This window comes from Boleophthalmus pectinirostris, unplaced genomic scaffold (assembly GCF_026225935.1).
Source record: "Boleophthalmus pectinirostris isolate CB_2022bp ecotype Guang Dong unplaced genomic scaffold, ASM2622593v1 HiC_scaffold_11, whole genome shotgun sequence".
Taxonomy (NCBI): domain Eukaryota; kingdom Metazoa; phylum Chordata; class Actinopteri; order Gobiiformes; family Gobiidae; genus Boleophthalmus; species Boleophthalmus pectinirostris.
Genome location: NW_026570994.1, coordinates 21,695,132 through 21,713,986, shown reverse-complemented (window position 1 = coordinate 21,713,986; position 18,855 = coordinate 21,695,132). Strand labels below are relative to the sequence as shown.

Here is an 18,855-nt window from a genome sequence, read left to right as displayed (position 1 = left end):
GTAGTAGTAGCAGTAGTACAAGTAGTATAGTACGAGAGGTAGTAGTAGTAGTAGTAGTAGTAGTAGTAGTATGCAGCAGAAATAATAAGATGTGATTGTATTCATATTAGAAGTAGTAGTAGAAGTTAGTCATTGCAGTACTCATCTCTTTCTGTGTATTTCTGTCCTCTTTCTCTTACTCTCCCTCTTTCTTTCCCTGTCTTTCTCTCCCTCTTTCTTTCTTTCTTTTTCTTTCTGTATTACTCTCCCCTCTCTCTTTCTGTTTTTCTCTCTCTCTGTTCTCTCTGTCTTTCTCTCCCTCCCTTTCACTTCCCCTGTCTCTCTCTCTCTCTCTCTCTCTCTCTCTCTTTCTGTATTTGTCCCCCTCCTTTCTGTCTTTCTCTCTCTCTCTCTTTCTGTCTTTCTCTCTATCTGTTCTCTCTGTCTTTCTGTCTCTCTCTTTCTTTCTCTCTCGTTCTTTCCCTCCCCCTGTCTCTCTCTCTCTCTCTTTCTGTGTTTGTCCCCCCTCTCTTTTTCTGTCTTTCTCTCTCCCTTTATCTCTTTCTCTGTCTTTCTCTCTCTGCCCCCTCTCTGTCTTTCCATGTCACTCTTTCTGTCTCTCTCTCTCTCACTCCAGTGGACCAAAACAAACATTATTCACACAAAAAGAGCCTTTGTGGGACATTATTAATATTATTTGTTCATCGTGATCCTCAACACAGATTTAAAGGTTGTATAGAGGATTTTCCAAGGAACGAGAAATCCAGCGAACTGTTTGTCCTTTTTCAAATGTTGTGCATGTGTGAAACCACCTCCCCCTCCCCCACAGCTCCTACGTAGAAACACCTCCTCCCGCCTCCTCCTTACGCCAGAAACAGGTTTGTTTACAGCCGCTGCACATGACTTGTAAACAACTAACTACAGTGTTGGTTAGGCAAGACAGAGAAGTGAGGAGCGGGGGGAGCGGTGCGCAGGGAGAGAAGGAGCAGGGAGGAGAGCAGGAGAGGGAGAGGGAGAGGAGAGAGGAGAGGGAGGGGGAGCGGGTGCGCGGAGATTCTGTGCCCGGAGAAGTGAGGAGCAGGGGGAAGAGCGGATCGGGCAGCGGGGACAGGAGCAGGAAAGGGGTGCAGAGAAGGTTGCTCGGAGATTCAGTGCGAATGAACTAACTACAACACGCAGCAGCAAGCGGACTCTTTCTTTGCCTTGAAAATTACATTTTCAGACATAGGATATTGCTTTCGTGTCCTGAAAAACATTTGTGTCGCTCTTGAAAATAAAGTACGTTTTCATAATAAGCAGAAGTTTCCTGTCCAGGAGTAATTTGTGGACCAGTGCTTCAGTCTTTAGACCCTTCGTCTGCTTCAGTTGCACCATCGCTGGAATGAATCTCCAAGAATCACCTTAGTTTGGCTTCGCTGCTTTTCCCCTTGTCTTCTTCTTTAAGCGACCTCAAAAAACTGACTTTTCTTTTGCGGCGAACTGCTCCTGGATTCTTGTCGCCATTGCAACAAACTTTGTGCGAACTGCGAGGAAGATATAGGTCAAAAAAAGCCGCTAAGAAACTGTTGCGTTGGTGGAGTAAACAGCGTCTGTGCGTCTTGCGTCTGTGGACTGTGTGACAGACGTACGTAAACCACGTACCGGCGGTGCAGGCAAGTCAGTTTACACTAGAAACGTAGGGAGTTTGATTGACAGCCTGTCAGCTCACAGATAACGAGGCAGTGTCGTTATCTATTGGCAAATGTTTAGCCCCACCACGTCCAGAGTTGATGAATTTTTTTGGTCATCATAATTACAAGGCTACTGCATCTATAATCTATCATTGACAATTTGAAACAAAAAAAAATCCTCCATACAACCTTTAATTAACAGAAAGTACAAAAAAAATCTCCAGGAAAAACCTGATGAAAGTTTCTGGATCTTTGTTGTTTTTTGTCATAACAACTTCATTTAAATCTGGAGCCGATTCATACCATTAAAACTGTAATTATTCATGTCCATAAATGTCAGTGTCTTTAATTATTATGGTGATGCAATCGTTTATCGTAATTATTTTGGCCTTGATAATCGTGACACCAAATTTCAGTATGTTCCCATGGCAGTACAGTATAGTAGTAGTAGTAGTAGTAGTAGTAGTAGTAGTAGTAGTAGTAGTAGTAGTAGTAGTAGTAGTAAACAAATTTCAGTATGTTCCCATGGCAGTACAGTATAGTAGTAGTAGTAGTAGTAGTAGCAGTAGTAGTAGTAGTAGTAGTAGTAGTAGTAGTAAACAAATTTCAGTATGTTCCCATGGCAGTACAGTATAGTATAAGGAGTAGCAGTAGTAGTAGTAGTAGTAGTAGTAGCAGTAGTAGCAGTAGTAGTAGTAGAGGTGTTTTCAGTGTTTTTTAACCTTGCTCATGTCAGATAAATGGGTTCAGTTCTTTGCCTTTGGCTCCGCCCAAGCCCCAGCGCTGCTCTGTGATTGGTCCGGTCTCAGGACTCAGGTGACTCTGCTGCTCCAGCGGGAAAACCAGACGGATTCAGTTTGGGAATCACAAAAGTCACAAGAATTCCTCTGACAACTGCACGAGGTCATGACAAAAGTGAAAGAACGAGCAGAAAAACAACAACAGTTTACTTTAGTTTAGTAGTAAATGGCCGAGTTGTAGCATTATTGGAAGTAGTAGCAGCAGCAGTAGTAGTAGTAGTAGTAGTAGTAGTAGTAAATCGTAGTAGTAGTAGTAGTAGTAGTAAGCAGTATAGTAGTAGTAGTAGTAGTAGTAGTAGTAGCAGTAGTAGCAGTAGTAGCAGTAGTAGTAGTAGTAGCGTAGTAGTAAGTAGTAAGTAGTAGTAGTAGTAGTAGTAGTGTAGTAGTAGTAGTAGTAGTAGTAGTAGTAGTAGTAGTAGTAGCAGTAGTAGTAGTAGTAGTAGTAGTTGTAGTAGTAGTAGCAAGTAGTAAGTAGTAGTAGTAGTAGTAAGTAGTAGTAGTAGAGTAGTAGTAGTTGTAGTAGTAGTAGAAGTAGCAGTAAAGTAGTAGCAGTAAATAGTAAGTAGCAGTAATCGTAGTAGTAGTAGTAGTAGTTGTAGTAGTTGTAGTAGTAGTAGCAGTAAGTAATTAGCAGTAGGTAGCAGTAATTAGTAGTAGTAGTAGTAGTAGTAGTAAGCAGTATAGTAGTAGTAGCAGTAATTAGTAGTAGTAGCAGTAGTAGTAGTAGTAGTAGTAGTAGTAGTAGTAGTAGTAGTAAGTAGCAGTAGTAGTAGCAGTAGTAATAGTAGTAGTAGTAGTATGTAGTAGTTGTAGTAGTAGCAGTAATAGCAGTAGCAGTAGTAGTAATAGTAGTAGCAGTAGTAGAGTAGCAGTAGTATTAGTAGCAGTAATATTGTAGTAGTAGCAGTAGTAGTAGTAGTTGTAAGTAGTGTTGTAGTAGTAGCAGTAATAGAAGTAGCAGTAGCAGTAGTAGTAGCAGTAATAGTAGTAGTAAGTAGTTAGAAGTAGCAGTAGTATTAGTAGCAGTAATAATAGTAGTAGTAGTTTATTGTTATTTCTTTATCATTTGAATTGTTCTTTTTAAAACTTGATCGTTTTAAACTTCATCGTCTCTTTCCTCTTGAACTCGTCTGTGGTTCGATTCTTCTGAACGTCTCTGTGGAATAAAACCCATCGATCCGAGCGCTGCACTCAGCATCGTCCTGTCCGCTCCTCCTGAATATTACATGTTTAACTCCACAACAACTCTCACGTGAAGAAGAAAATATTTATATTAAAATTCTTCAAATAGTTCATTTGAAATTAGAATTTTGTCCAAAGTTCTTATTCACTTCTTTTTTTGCATTCAGAGCTTCCCAATTATTCACCAGAGTTTGAGTTTATAAGAGAGTTTTTAAGAGATTTTCACAACTTTCACAGACCAGAGCGGAGTTTTGTTCAACCGGCATGCTAACAGTGCACTTCCTGATTCCCGGGCAATAAAAAAAAACTCACAAAACACTCACCAAAAAAAAAAAATAAATAAATAAATGGTTGTACGAGGTTTGAGTGCGAAAATGTGAAAGTGAAATTATTTGGCGAACTTTGGGAATTTTGTATTAACATTTTTCAGCAACTATTTCCACTCTGGAATCCAAATTAAAAAGAAAAAAATATTAAATAAATAAATAAATCACCCCAAGCGACCAAAATATGCAAAAATAAGAAGTATTTTTCGTAACATTTTTCTGAGTGTAAGACACAAACAAGCCTGTGATAGATTAAGGTCCTGGTTTAGTTTATCCTTAGTTAGTCTGGTTTTCTGTTTAGTTTAAGTCCTGGTTTTGTTTGTCCTGTTTAGTCTGGTTTATCCTTGGTTTAGTCCTGGTTTTTGGTCCTGATTTAGTCCTGGTTTAGTCCTGGTAAGTCTTTGTCCTGGTTTAAGTCCTTGGGTTTTCCCTGGATTTATTATTAATCCTGGTAGTCTTGGTTTAGTCCTTGGATTTAGTCCTGTGTTTAGTCCTTGGTTAATTTTATTTAGTCTGGTTTAATCTCTCTGGTTTACCTGATTTAATTCTGGTTTAGTCCTGGTTTGATTCATCTCTGATTTTGTACCAATTCTACGTAATTTTTATGTAAATATGAAACTAAAATCAAACGGCACACACCAGAATTTTATATTTTCATTTTCAATCCAACCACGATTTCCAAAACTCTCCCGGAGCTTCCCAAATCTTCCAAAATCAGATCCATATTGTCGTATTGATCCGTCCGTTTTCTCATCGTAAACCCGTCGCTCTGAATAAAAACCAGACTTTAATAGATCCGACCGAACCCAGATAATTAGAGATCGGGCCTCAGACGGCTCTATCAGCAAAGAACACGACCTGATCCATAAATAATTCAACCAGATTTATTCATGTTTGGGAAAAATGCGTGGGGAATATTCAAAACTGTTTATGTGAAAATAATAACGGGAAAGAGGAGAGTGGGTTTTGATCATTTGTTTGTTAGACGGAGTGTGACCGTGAGCACGAGACGGAGAAACACAAACGAGGCGATTTAATAAAAGATACAGTACAGGACGTGAAACTTTACTGATAAACTCATCAATTTGGGTTTTGTTTTGTTTTGTTTTGAATGCAAGTTCTCAAAAGTGATTAAAAGTGAGTCTGTTCTAGTAAGAAAAAGACTCCAAACTCAATATCGAATAAAAACCCTTTTTCTTTAGACCAGGACCGGGCCGCGGAAGTACGAATCCCCTCCTGTACGTCACACGGGCTGCACCACTAAACCAGGACTAAACCAGGTCTAAACCAGGACTAAACTAGGTCTTAAACCAGGACTCTAAAACAGGTCTCTAAAACAGGACTAAACAAAAAGAACAGGTCTCTAAAACAGGACTCTAAAAACCAGGACTAAACAGGACTAAAAGGACTTAAAACCAGGACTAAAACCAGGTCTAAAACCAGGACTAAAACAGGACTCTAAAACAGGACTCTAAAAACCAGGTCTAAAACCAGGACTAAAACCAGGACTAAAAACTAAAACCAGGACTAAAAAGGCCAGGTCTAAAACCAGGTCTAAAAACCAGGAGGACTCTAAAACCAGGACTTAGGACTAAAACCAGGTTCTAAAACAGGTCTAAAACCAGGACTAAAACCAGGACTAAACTAAACAGGACTAAAAACCAGGACTAAAACTAAAACAGGACTAAAAACAGGTCTAAAACAGGACTAAAACCAGGACTAAAAACCAGGGTCTAAAAACAACAGGTCTAAAACAGGAACTCTAAAACCAGGACTAAAACCAGGACTAAAACAGGGACTAAAACCAGGACTAAAACAGGGACTAAAAACCAGGACTAAAAACAGGTCTAAAACAGGTCTGTTTTAGTTTTTTTTTTCTTCATTACACATTTTTTGGCTGCTGCGACTTAGACTCCGGAGAAACTTATAATCTGAAAAATACTGTACGTTATAAACCGGTGATGGTGAATAATTACGATGCTCTGAAAGTAAAAACTGCAAACTGTTTCAAGTGAACTAGTTTTGTTTTTCACGATTGTAAAATCGGTCAAAATCAGGTGCGGCGCCTTTAACAAATCAACCGTCCTCTCCTTTTATTAGGCGCCGCGGCTTCAGGTCACAACGCGGGAAAATGCAATTAAAAACGCAATACAGTTTTCCTTCGACAGTAATATTCCTGGACGTTTTTTACTAATTCCAAAGCCATTATCGCTCGCCCTTCGGATGTTTTTTTCGAAATGACATCCGCGTGATAATTCCACCGCCTCCTTTTGGTCAATAACGGACACGGCGAGCGAAAACCCCCCGAATAATGTGGTAAAAATCGAGTTTGAAAGCCTATACGGAATGTAATATAGGTTTATCCGGGATAGATTTGACCCGTGTGAGCCGTTCTATTTGTTTACTGAACTAAAGGCTCCGTGTAATCTGTTTGTGAACGAGGCCCAGGGCAGTGATCCAGCGGTGCCCGGGAAATCAACACGGAAACACGGCTCTGTTCACACGCTTATTTGTTGGAAAATTACACAAATAAAACCACATTTTTTTTATGCTTTTTGGATTCGTAGTACAAAAGTGTGGAATTATTTGTTGATATTTTTAAATGTATAAATTGTTCTCTTTGTTTAAAATCTGAGGCTTATTGCTTTGTCAGAATGTTCCACAGTATGGCATTAAACATACCATGCTGCTGAAATACTTTGAAATAGAAGCATGGAGACAGACAAGTTTAATGTAGTAGTAGTAGTAGTAGTAGTTTTAGTTGTTGCAGTAGTAGTAGTAGTAGTAGTAGTAGTAGTAGTAGTAGTAGTAGTAGTAGTAGTAGTAGTAGTAGTAGTAGTAGTAGTAGTAGTAGTAGTAGTAGTAGTAGTAGTAGTAGTTGTAGTTGTAGTTGTTGTACTTGTTGTTGTTGTTGTTGTTGTACTTGTTGTTGTTGTTGTACTTGTTGTTGTTGTTGTACTTGTTGTTGTTGTACTTGTTGTTGTTGTAGTTTTAGTCATAGTAGTACTTGTAGCTGTTGTACTTTTAGAAGTAGTAGTAGTTGCAGATTTAGTAGTACTTTTAGTAGTAGTAGTAGTAGTAGTAGTAGTAGTTGTAGTAGTTGTAGTTGTTGTTGTACTTTTAGTTGTAGTAGTTGTAGTTTTAGTCATAGGTAGTACTTGTAGTTGTTGTACTAGTAGTAGTTAGTAGTAGTTGTAGCAGTAGTAGTAGTTTAATAGTAGTAGTAGTAGTAGTAGTAGTAGTAGTAGTAGTAGCAGTAGTAGTAGTAGTAGTAGTAGTAGTGTTGTAGTACAGTAGTAGTAGTAGTAGTAGTAGTAGTAGTAGTAGTAGTAGTAGTAGTAGTAGTAGTAGTAGTAGTAGTAGTAGTAGTAGTAGTGTAGTAGTAGTAGTAGTAGTAGTAGTAGTAGTAGTAGTAGTAGTAGTAGTAGTAGTAGTAGTAGCAAGTAGTAGTAGTTAGTAGTAGTAGTAGTAGTAGTAGTAGTTGAAGTAGTAGTAGTAATAGTTGTTCTTCGTTAAAATAAACCAAATCTCTTTTGGTTTTTATAATCATCTGTAATTGTTGGTTTTCTGTCTGTTGTCTTGTTGCCATGGCGACTGATCCGGCACTCGATCGTCTCTCGTCTCCGTGGAACCCGTGAGCGTGAGGAGGCGTCTGGGGGAGAGGGAAGGCCCGCGAGCTGGCACCGGGGCCGGAGCGCCGACACGTCCGGCAGCATTAGCGCGGTTATCGATCGTCTGCAGGATAAGTACTGCGCCGCTCCTCCGACCGTTAACGAGAAAGTGGGTGGAAAGTCTCTGCTGATCAATCCTAAAAGTATTAAGAGTAATCAGCCCCGCAACCAGCAGGTCACCGGGTCAACTCCCACACACTTAACTCCTAGTACCTCTTACATTTTCCCACGAGAGTCTGCAAGATGATATTGCTTTGCCTGGAAAGTTCCACATTAAAGCATTAAATCTGCATGAAGACAAGCAGGGATCATCACCAGGACAAGTGACAGTAAAAATATTTTGAGCAAGAAAAACAAGGACAGGTTTAGGTTATGTTTGTAGTAGTAGTAGTAGTAGTAGTAGTAGTAGTAATAATAACAACAGATGAAACATCTACTTAAGTATTAGTATTTTTAAAAATGTACTAAATGTATTTTGTGGAGATTTTGAGATCTAATAAAGCTTTTTAGAGCAGTTTTTATTTGTTGATGTATTTTTACTTTTCAGTCCTGTTCAAAAATGTAGTGGAGTAGAAAGTACAGACGCCAGCTCTCAAATGTACTGAAGTAAAAGTACAAAGTAAACACTTTAAAATGTAAAGTACAGATACCTAACATGTATACTTAAGTAGAGTACTTTACTACTTTTACTTCATCACATTCTACCACTGAGGAGTAGTAGTATCAGTAGTACAGTAGTAGTACACTTGCACACTTGTACACTTGTGCACTTGCACCACACTTGCACACACTTGCACACTTGCACACTTGTGCACACTTGTGCACTTGCACACTTGTGCACACTTGCACTTGCACACTTGTACACTTGCACACTTGTACACTTGCACACTTGTACACTTGCACAACTTGTACACACTTGCAACACTTGCACACACTTGTACACTTGTACACTTACACTTGTACACTTACACTTGTACACTTGTACACACTTGTACACTTACACTTGTACACTTACACTTGTACACTTGTACACACTTGTACACTTACACTTGTACACTTGCACACACTTGTACACTTGTACACTTACACTTGTACACTTGTACACTTACACTTGTACACTTGTACTTGCACACTTGTACACTTACACTTGTACACTTGTACACTTACACTTGTACACTTACACTTGCACACTTGTACACTTGCACACTTGCACACTTGCACACTTGTACACACACTTGCACACTTGTACACTTGCACACTTGTACACTTGTACACTTGTACACTTGCACACACTTGTACACTTGTACACTTGTACACTTGTACACTTGTACACACTTGCACTTGTACACTTTGCACACTTGCACACTTGTGCACACTTGTACACTTGCACACTTGTGTACTTGCACACTTGTACACTTGCACACCTGTACACTTGCACACTTGCACACTTGTACACTTGTGCACACTTGTACACTTGCACACTTGCACACTATTTGAGCACATTTTTTATAAACCTGTGTCAGTTTTCAACATGCAGCCTGAACACAAAAGTGCAGCTCTGAGTCTGAGTGTGTGAGTTTAGAGCTTCAAAGGAAAACAAGAAGAGTTTAATTTCCTGAAGGGGATAAGAAAGAGGAAAAAGAAGGACAGAGAATGTGATAGAGAAAGAGAGGGATAAGAAGAGAGAGAAACAGAGAGAGACTGAGAAACAGAGAAAGAAAGAAGAAAGAAAGAGAGAGAGAGAGTGAAGGGCCTGGGATAAAGAGAGAGGGAGAAGAGAGAAGAGACAGAAAGAGAGATAAGAAAGAGGAAGAGATAAAGAGGGCGAGTAGTAGAGTAGTAGAGAGTAGTAGAAGTAGAAGTAGTAGAGTAGTAGTAGTAGTAAAGAGTAGTAGTAGAGTAGTAGTAGAAGTAGTTGTAGTAGTAGTTGTTGTTGTAGTAGTAGTAGTAGTAGTAGTAGTAGTAGTAGTTGTAGTAGTTGTAGTAGTTGTAGTAGTTGTAGTAGTAGTAGTAGTGTAGTAGTAGTAGTAGTTGTAGTAGTAGTAGTAGTTGTAGTAGTAGTGTAGTAGTAGTAGTTGTAGTAGTTGTAGTAGTAGTAGTTGTAGTTTAGTAGTAGTAGTGTAGTAGTAGTAGTAAAAAAAATCATTTCAGCTCTGGAATTGCAAATCTCTCCTGAAAAAGGATCTGGTCACATGAAAACTACCACTTCATGACATCACAAGGTTGAACAGAGCGTTTTGAGCTTTGGAGATGTAAACAGACGAATAATAAAGAATTACTCCAACATGTGAATGAAACAAAACACGAGTCCAGGTTTGTTTTTGAGATGATTTGAGGTTCATTTTGCGTAACACGGGACTTTTAAATGACCTCAGGGACACATGAAGTTATTGGACTGATTTATTGACGCAGTTTAATCGATTTCACGCTGATTTTGATTCATTAAAACGACACTAAAACTAAACTGGGACTAAACACGACCTGTATTTACAACGGATTTTTATTCTGTTACTTAAAACGGATAAATAAACTAAACTAAATATTGTTTTGGGGCGAGCACATGGACTGGATTTATAAATGGACGTAGAGAATTCGCTCGTCGCCGAATTTTTTTCCAAATACAAAATGAACTTGGGCATTTCTGACTCTGTTTATTTTATTTTGTTTTATTTATGATGTGTTTTTGTCATTTTAAAATAATTTGTTACTTTACAATATTACTGTGTTTAAAATGTAAAACTAAACCAGGACTAAACCAAGGACTGAATCAGGACTAAACTAGGTTAACCAGGATTAAACTAGGACTAAACAAGGACTAAACCAGGACTGAACCAGGACTAAACTAACAGGACTAAACCAGGACTAAAACTAGGAACCAGGAAAAACTAGACTAAACAAGGACTAAACCAGGACTGAATCAGGACTAAACTAGGTCTAAACCAGGACTGAACCAGGACTAAACTAGGTCTAAACCAGGACTAAACCAAGGACTAAACCAGGACTAAACCAGGACTGAACTAGGACTGAACAAGTACTAAACCAAGCCTGAACCAAAACTAAACCAAGACTAAACCAAGACTAAAACCAGGACTGAACCGGGACTAAATCAGGACTGAACCAGGACTAAACAAGGACTGAACCCAGGACTAATCCAGAGCTGAACCAGGACTGAATCAGGACTAAACCAGGTCTAAACCAGGTCTAAACCAGGACTAAACCAGGACTAAACTACGACTAAACTCGAGCTGAACCAGGACTGAACCAGGTCTAAACTAAAACTAAACCAGGACTAAACTGAGGACTAAACTAGGACTAAATCAAGGCCAAACCAGGACTAATCTTGGACTAGAACTCCGTAAATAAACTCAGAATCAAAATTTGGATAAAAGCAAAAGCTGCGATTTTTGAAGAACTATAATTTTTTTTTCCACAAACAACAAAGTCCGTGGTCTTATTCCGCGTGAAACCTGTCGATAAATTCTTCTGGACGTGTTTATAACGTGAACTTTGGACGGAATCCTTTTATTAAAACATAAATCTCTAATCTAACAACAACACTCGTCAGAAAAAAACAAAAAAACGGCCATTTCTTCCAGGACAAACCGATAAAAATCATACGTCAGATTTATGGCACCGAAACTGGCAGCTCAAATGAGACACACTGTTTTTGTCATTAAAGCTGCTCTGTGTCACTTTTCTGGTGGAGCGTTTCCATGGCGATGATCTTGAATGTTCTACAGGATGGAAATAAACTTGGGTATCACACTGGAGACGAGTTACTGGTCACATCTATGGAGAAGTAAGACGTTTCAAGGTGTTTTTGGAACCAGGACTAAACCAGGACTGAACCAGGACTAAACAAGGACTGAACCCAGGACTAAACAAGGACTAAACCAGGACTGAACAAGGACTCAACCAGGACTGAAACAGGACTAAACCAAGGACTAAACCAGGCACTGAACCAGGACTAAACTAGGACTAAACCAGGTCTAAACCAGGACTAAAAACCAGAACTGAACCAAGATGAAAAACCGGGACTAAACCAGAGACTAAACCAGGACTAAACCAAGACTAAACCAGGACTAAACCAGAAACTAAACCAGGACTAAACCAGACTAAACCAGACTAAACCAGGACTAAACCAAGACTAAACAGAGACTAAACCAGGACTAAAACCAGGACTAAACCAAGACTAAACCAGGACTAAACCAGAGACTAAACCAGGACTAAACCAGAGGATAAACCAGGACTAAAGCAGAGACTAAACCAGGACTAAACCAAGACTAAACCAGAGACTAAGTCAAGACTAAAACAAGGACTGAAACAGCACTAAACCAAGACTAAAACCAGGACTAAACCAGGAAAAACCAAGACTAAAACCATGACTGAACCGGGACTAAACCAGGATTAAACTAGGAAAAACCAAGACTAAAACCATGACTGAACCGGGACTAAACCAGGACTAAACTAGGACTAAAACCAAGACTAAAACCAAGACTGAACTAAGACTAAATAAACCAGGACTGAACCAGGACTAAACTAGGACTAAAACCAAGACTAAAACCAAGACTGAACTAAGACTAAATAAACCAGGACTGAACCAGGACTAAACCAGGAATAAAACCAAGACTAAAACAAAACTGAACCGAGACTAAAACCAAGACCAACTCAGGACTGAACGAGGACTGAATCATGACTAAACAAGACTAAACCAGGTCTAAACCAGGACTAAACCTTTGAATGTGATGTTCAAGTCAATTTTAAACACATTTTTAGAATCTTTATTTCAGTTTAGGTTTTATTTTTCCTCATAATTCCACATTAAAACAGTAAATTTTGGGACTTTATATTTATCGTGTTCACAGTTTCTTTGTCAAAGTGTAGATTTTGTGGATTTTTGTCGTAATATCGTAAGATTCGAGCCGCAGACGGTCGAATAAATCACTTTTATGTCTCGTTATTGTCACGTTCTCGGTTCTTTTAATGAGATTGTTTATTTAAAATGGTTCTCTGGGATTATCTCGGGTTTAATTGTTCTTGTATCACACACATAATGTAGCTTCCATTATCTTTTATCGCACTTTGTCTCTCCGCTCACATGCTCCAGTTTTTTTTGTTTTTTTTATTGTGAGACCTGTAGAGAGACCGATTTCATTTTGTGTTTCCTCGCGGTTAAATTTGGGATTTCGGTTTCAAGATTTCGAGTTCAGATTTTAAACACGAACAGAAAAATGGATAAAAAGACTGAAATCTGAGCTGAAAAACTGAAACGAGAATCGAATTTTAGAACTTTTTCCGCAGAGTGGACGCACAGGAAGGGCATCCGACACAATTTTACATTTCAGAACATGTTTGTAAAAAATTAAACGACACAATTAGACGTTTTTATCGAGAATAAAGATCATTTTTGCGAATTGTGTCGGTTTAATATCGTCGTATCCCGTGAAGCTTCTAGTTGACGTGGATCGTTTTTATCGTTCAAATCTGCATTTTACAAATTGATTCTCACTCATAAATAAAAATATAAATTAAAAAAATAAAATAAAATTCTGGTTGTGGATGTTTGGTTGGATTAAAACCAAGAATAAACCGAGAATAAAACCAAGACAAAAACAGGACTAAACCAGGACTGAACAAGACAAAACCAAGACTAAACCAAGAATAAAAGTAGGACTAAACCAAGACTAAACCAAGACTAAACCAGGACTAAAACAGGACTAAACCAAGACTCAAAACCAGGACTGACTCAGGACTAAACTAGGACTAAAACAGGACTAAACCAGGACTAAACCAAGACTCTAAACGAGGACTGAACCAAGACTAAAAAACAGGACTAAACCAAGACTAAACCAGGATTAAACCAAGACTGAACCAAGACTAAACCAGGACTAAACCAAGACTCTAAACGAGGACTGAACCAAGACTAAAAAACAGAACTAAACCAAGACTAAACCAGACTAAACCAGACTAAACCAAGACTAAACCAGACTAAACCAGGACTAACCAAGACTTAAACCAAACCAGGACTAAACCAGGACTAAACCAAGACTAAACCAGGACTAAACCAAGACTGAACCAGGACTTAACCAGGACTAAACCAAGACTAAACCAGGACTAAAAAAACAGGACTAAACCGAGACTAAACCAAGACTAAAAATCTGCACTTTAGGAATCGATTCTCACTCGTACAATAAAACAAAATAAATAAAATAAAATAAAATAAAAATAAATAAAGTCATTGTCTTACCTTTGGTTTTGGCGGTGGGTTTGATGAGTCCGGTCGCGCTCGTGTTGGTCTGGTTACAGTCCGGACTCAGCGCGCTCACGTTCGTAAAGTTCCCGCATCCCGGAGCGTCCACGCGGCTCACGTTCACCGCGTCTAGAGCCATGCCCCCCCCGGTCACGCACGTCACAGCACGCAGCCGCACACCGCCGCCACGCACCGCCGCCACGCGCACCGCTCTGGTCCTCGGAGCTCCGACTCGGACCGACGGCGTCACAGATAAAAAGTTGCCGCGGTTTTCGTCATGGTGTTTGTCGTTACGAGCGCGTGCGTGCGTGAGGACGGTGCGTTAAAACGGAGCCGTGCGGGAAAAAAAAAAAAAAAGGTGTAAAAAGGTTTGGATTTTCGTAAAGATGCAGGTGCGGGTTTGGAGACGAACCGGAGCACAGCGCGGATCAGCGGCTCGTGAAGGAATGAACCAAACACCGAACTGCTCCAAACCGCACTCTGCTCTGTCTCTCTCTCTCTCCCTCTCTCTCTCTTTCTCCCTCCCTCCCTCCTCCCTCCTTTCTCCTCTCTCTCTCTCTCTTTAGTGCGCTGTCTCCCTCCTCTTTCTCTCTCTCTCCTCTTTCTCTCTCTCTCTTTCTCACTCATCTCTCTCTCTTTTTTTAGTGCACTCTCTCTCCTCTCTCTCGCTCTTTCTCTCCCTCCTCTTTCTCTTTCTCTCTCCCTCCCTCCTCTCTCCCTCCTCTCTCTCCTTTTAGTGCGCTCTCTCTCCTCTCTCTCGCTCTTTCTCTGCCTCCTCTTTCGCTCTCTCTCTCTGTGACTATGCCTCGTCTCTCTCTTTCTCTCTCCTCTTCTTTCTTTCTCTCTATAGATCTGGCCACCCCCTCTCTCTCTTTCTCCCTCCTCCCTCCTCCCTCCTTTCTCCTCTCTCTCTTTAGTGCGCTGTCTCCCTCCTCTTTCTCTCTCTCTCCTCTCTTTCTCTCTCTCTCCTCTTTCTTCTCTCTCTTTTCTCACTCATCTCTCTCTTTTTTTTAGTGCACTCTCTCTCCTCTCTCTCGCTCTTTCTCTCCCTCCTCTTTTACGCTCGCTCTCTGTGACTCTGCCTCGTCTCTCTCTCTCTCTCTCTCTCTCTCTCTCTCTATAAATATATATTTGGCCACCCCCTTTCTCTCCCTCCTCTCTCCCTCTTCTTCCTCTCTTTCACTCTCTCTCTCTCTCACTTTAGCGCGCTGTCTCCCTCCTCTCTCTCTCTCTCTCTTTTTAGTGCTTTCTCTCTCCCCTCTCTCGCTATTTCTCTGCCTCCTCTTTCTCTGTCTCTGTCTCTGCCTCGTCTCTCTTTCTTTCTCTCTCTGTCTTTCTTTCTTTCTTTCTCTCTAGATATTTGGCCACCCCCTTTCTCTCCCTCCCTCTTCCTCCTCTTTCTCTCTCTCCCTCCACTTTCTCTCTCTCTCTCTCTCTCTCTATATATATATATATATATATGTATATATTTGGCCACCGCCTCTCTTTCTTCCTCCCCCCTCCCTCCTTTCTCCTCTCTTCTCGCTTTAGCGTGCTGTCTCCCTCCTCTCTCTCTCTCTCTTTTTTAGTGCTCTATCTCACTTCTCTCTCTCTCTCTGTCTGCCTCGTCTCTCTCTCTCTTTCTCTCTATATATTTGGCCACCCCCTTTCTCTCCCTCTTCCTCCTCTCTTTCTCTCTCTCCCTCCACTTTTCTCTCTCTCTAAATATATGGCCAACCTCTCTCTCTCCCTCCCTCCCTCCTTCCTCTCTCCTCTTTTTTCTCATTCTCTCCCTCCTCTCTATCTCTTTCTCTTCCTACACTCACTCTCTGTCTCGTCTTTCTTTCTTGTCATTCTTTCTTCTCTCTCTATCGATCGATCGATAGATAGATATATCTGGCCACCCCCTCTCTCTCTCCCTCCCTCCTTTCTCCTCTCTCTCTCTCTCCCTCCCTCCTCTTCTTCTCTCTCTCTCTCTCTCTGTCTCATCTCTCTCTCTCTTTCTTTCTCTCTCTTTATATATCTCGCTCTCTCCCCTTCTCTCTCATTCTGTCTCTCACTCCTCTTTCTCTCTCTCTTTCTTGCCACCCTCTCTCCCTCCTTTCTCCTCTCACTTTCTCCCTCCTCTCTCTCTTTCTCTCTGTCTCCTTCCATCCTTCTCTTTCTCCTTCTATCCTTCTCTCACTCTCCCTCCCTCTTTTTCTCGCTCCTTTTTCTCTCCCCCCTCCTTCCATCTTTCTCTCTCTCTCTCTCTCTCTCTCTTTCTGTCGTTTCTCTCTGCCCACCTCCCTCTCCTCTTTCTTTCTGCCCTCCTCATTCTCTTTCTCTCTCTTTTTCACAGTTGTTGTTTTTCTGGTGTTTTTGAGGGAACAGTGGAGCGCGGAGGGGAGGGCTGCACTATTTACACTATTTACACTATTTACACTATTTACACTGTTTACACTATTTACAGTATTTACACTATTTACACTATTTACACTATTTACACTATTTACACTATTTACACTATTTACACTGTTTACACTATTTACACTATTTACACTATTTACACTATTTACACTATTTACTATTTACTATTACACTATTTGCACTATTTACACTATTTACACTGTTTACACTATTTGCACTATTTACACTATTTGCACTATTTGCACTATTTACACTATTTGCACTATTTACACTATTTGCACTATTTACACTATTTGCACTATTTACACTATTTACACTATTTACACTATTTACACTATTTGCACTATTTACACTATTTACACTATTTACACTATTTACACTATTTACACTATTTGCACTATTTACACTATTTACACTATTTACACTATTTACACTATTTGCACTATTTACACTATTTACACTATTTACAGTATTTGCACTATTTACACTATTTACAGTATTTACACTATTTACACTATTTACAGTATTTACACTATTTGCACTATTTACACTATTTGCACTATTTACACTATTTTGACACTATTTACACTATTTACACTATTTACATTTACACTATTTGCACTATTTACACTATTTACACACTATTTACACTACACTATTTGCACTATTTACACTATTTGCACTATTTACACTATTTACACTATTTACACTATTTGCACTATTTACACTATTTGCACTATTTACACTATTTACACTATTTACACTATTTACACTGTTTACACTATTTACACTATTTGCACTATTTACACTATTTGCACTATTTACACTATTTGCACTATTTACACTATTTGCACTATTTGCACTATTTACACTATTTACACTATTTGCACTATTTACACTATTTGCACTATTTACACTATTTGCACTATTTACACTATTTACACTATTTACACTGTTTACACTATTTACAGTATTTGCACTATTTACACTATTTGCACTATTTACACTATTTGCACTATTTGCACTATTTACACTATTTACACTATTTGCACTATTTACACTATTTACACTATTTACACTATTTACACTATTTACACTATTTGCAGTATTTACACTATTTACAGTATTTACACTATTTACAGTATTTACACTATTTACAGTATTTACACTATTTACAGTATTTACACTATTTACACTATTTGCACTATTTGCAGTATTTGCAGTATTTACAGTATTTACACTATTTACACTATTTACAGTATTTACACTATTTACACTATTTGCACTATTTACAGTATTTACACTATTTACACTATTTACAGTATTTACACTATTTACACTATTTGCACTATTTGCAGTATTTACACTATTTACAGTATTTACACTATTTACAGTATTTACACTATTTACACTATTTACACTATTTGCACTATTTGCAGTATTTGCAGTATTTACACTATTTGCACTATTTGCAGTATTTACACTATTTGCAGTATTTGCAGTATTTACACTATTTACACTATTTGCAGTATTTACACTATTTGCAGTATTTACACTATTTGCAGTATTTACACTATTTACACTATTTGCAGTATTTGCAGTATTTACACTATTTGCAGTATTTACACTATTTGCAGTATTTACACTATTTGCAGTATTTACAGTATTTTACATTTTCATATATATATATTTTATGAAAGTTTAATCATTTTCACATTAAAAAAGTGAATATTTAAACAGAGTGAGAACAAAAACTCAAAAACAAATAAAACACATTAGATTTGGTTATTTTTACATCTGTGCTTCACATTTATTACTGATAACTGGAAAGTATCAGCATCAGGAGCAGTGTAATACTTGTATCTGTAGAAGCAGAAGTACTAGTAATTGTGCTACTGGTGTTGGTGGTACTAGTTGTAGTAGTAGTAGTAAGTAAGGAGTAGTAGTAGTTAGTAGTTAGAAGGGAGTAGAGTAGTAGTAGTAGTAGTAGTAATAAGAAGTAGTAGTAGTAGTAGTTAAAATGGAGTAGGAGTAGTAGTAGTAGTAGTAGTAGGGAGTAGTAGTAGTAGTAGGGAGTAGTAGTTGTAGTTAGTAGGGAGTAGTAGTAGTTGTAGTTAGTAGGGAGTAGTAGTAGTAGTAGTTAAAATGTAGTAATAGTAGTTGTAGTTAGTAGGGAGTAGTAGTAGTAGTAGTAGTAGTAGTAGGGAGTAATAGTAGTTGTAGTTAGTAGGGAGTAGTAGTAGTAGTAGTTAAAATGTAGTAATAGTAGTAGTAGTTAGTAGGGAGTAGTAGTAGTAGTAATAGTAAGTAGTAGTAGTAGTAGTAGGTAACAGCAGTAATTATCACTATAGACTTATTGATTCTTGTCAATCACAGATTTTGAGATGATGATTAAAAAATACTTTCACTGCACTTTTTAAAATATACAATAGATTTATTTAAGTGTTTATTTAATTTAAAACCTCCGGTCCTACAGCAAATACGTGTTATTGATTTAATTAGAAAGTAACAGAAGCAGCAGTAATAATATTGATTTATATTGATTTTAGTTTGAACCAATAATACATTTTTTACGACTAAAAAAAAAAA

The 18,855-nt window shown here is 38.6% G+C and overlaps 1 protein-coding gene across 1 annotated transcript in view; it reads right to left on the bottom strand.

Moving 5' to 3' along the window:
* The window catches only part of LOC110163251 (cholecystokinin receptor-like), an 82,125-nt gene extending 68,108 nt beyond the window's left edge, over nucleotides 1–14,017 (bottom strand). The window contains exon 1 of the mRNA XM_055163728.1: nucleotides 13,876–14,017. Coding sequence (XP_055019703.1) covers nucleotides 13,876–14,017 — 142 coding nt within the window. The remainder of the gene's footprint in view (nucleotides 1–13,875) is intronic.
* Nucleotides 14,018–18,855: the final 4,838 nt, after the last annotated feature.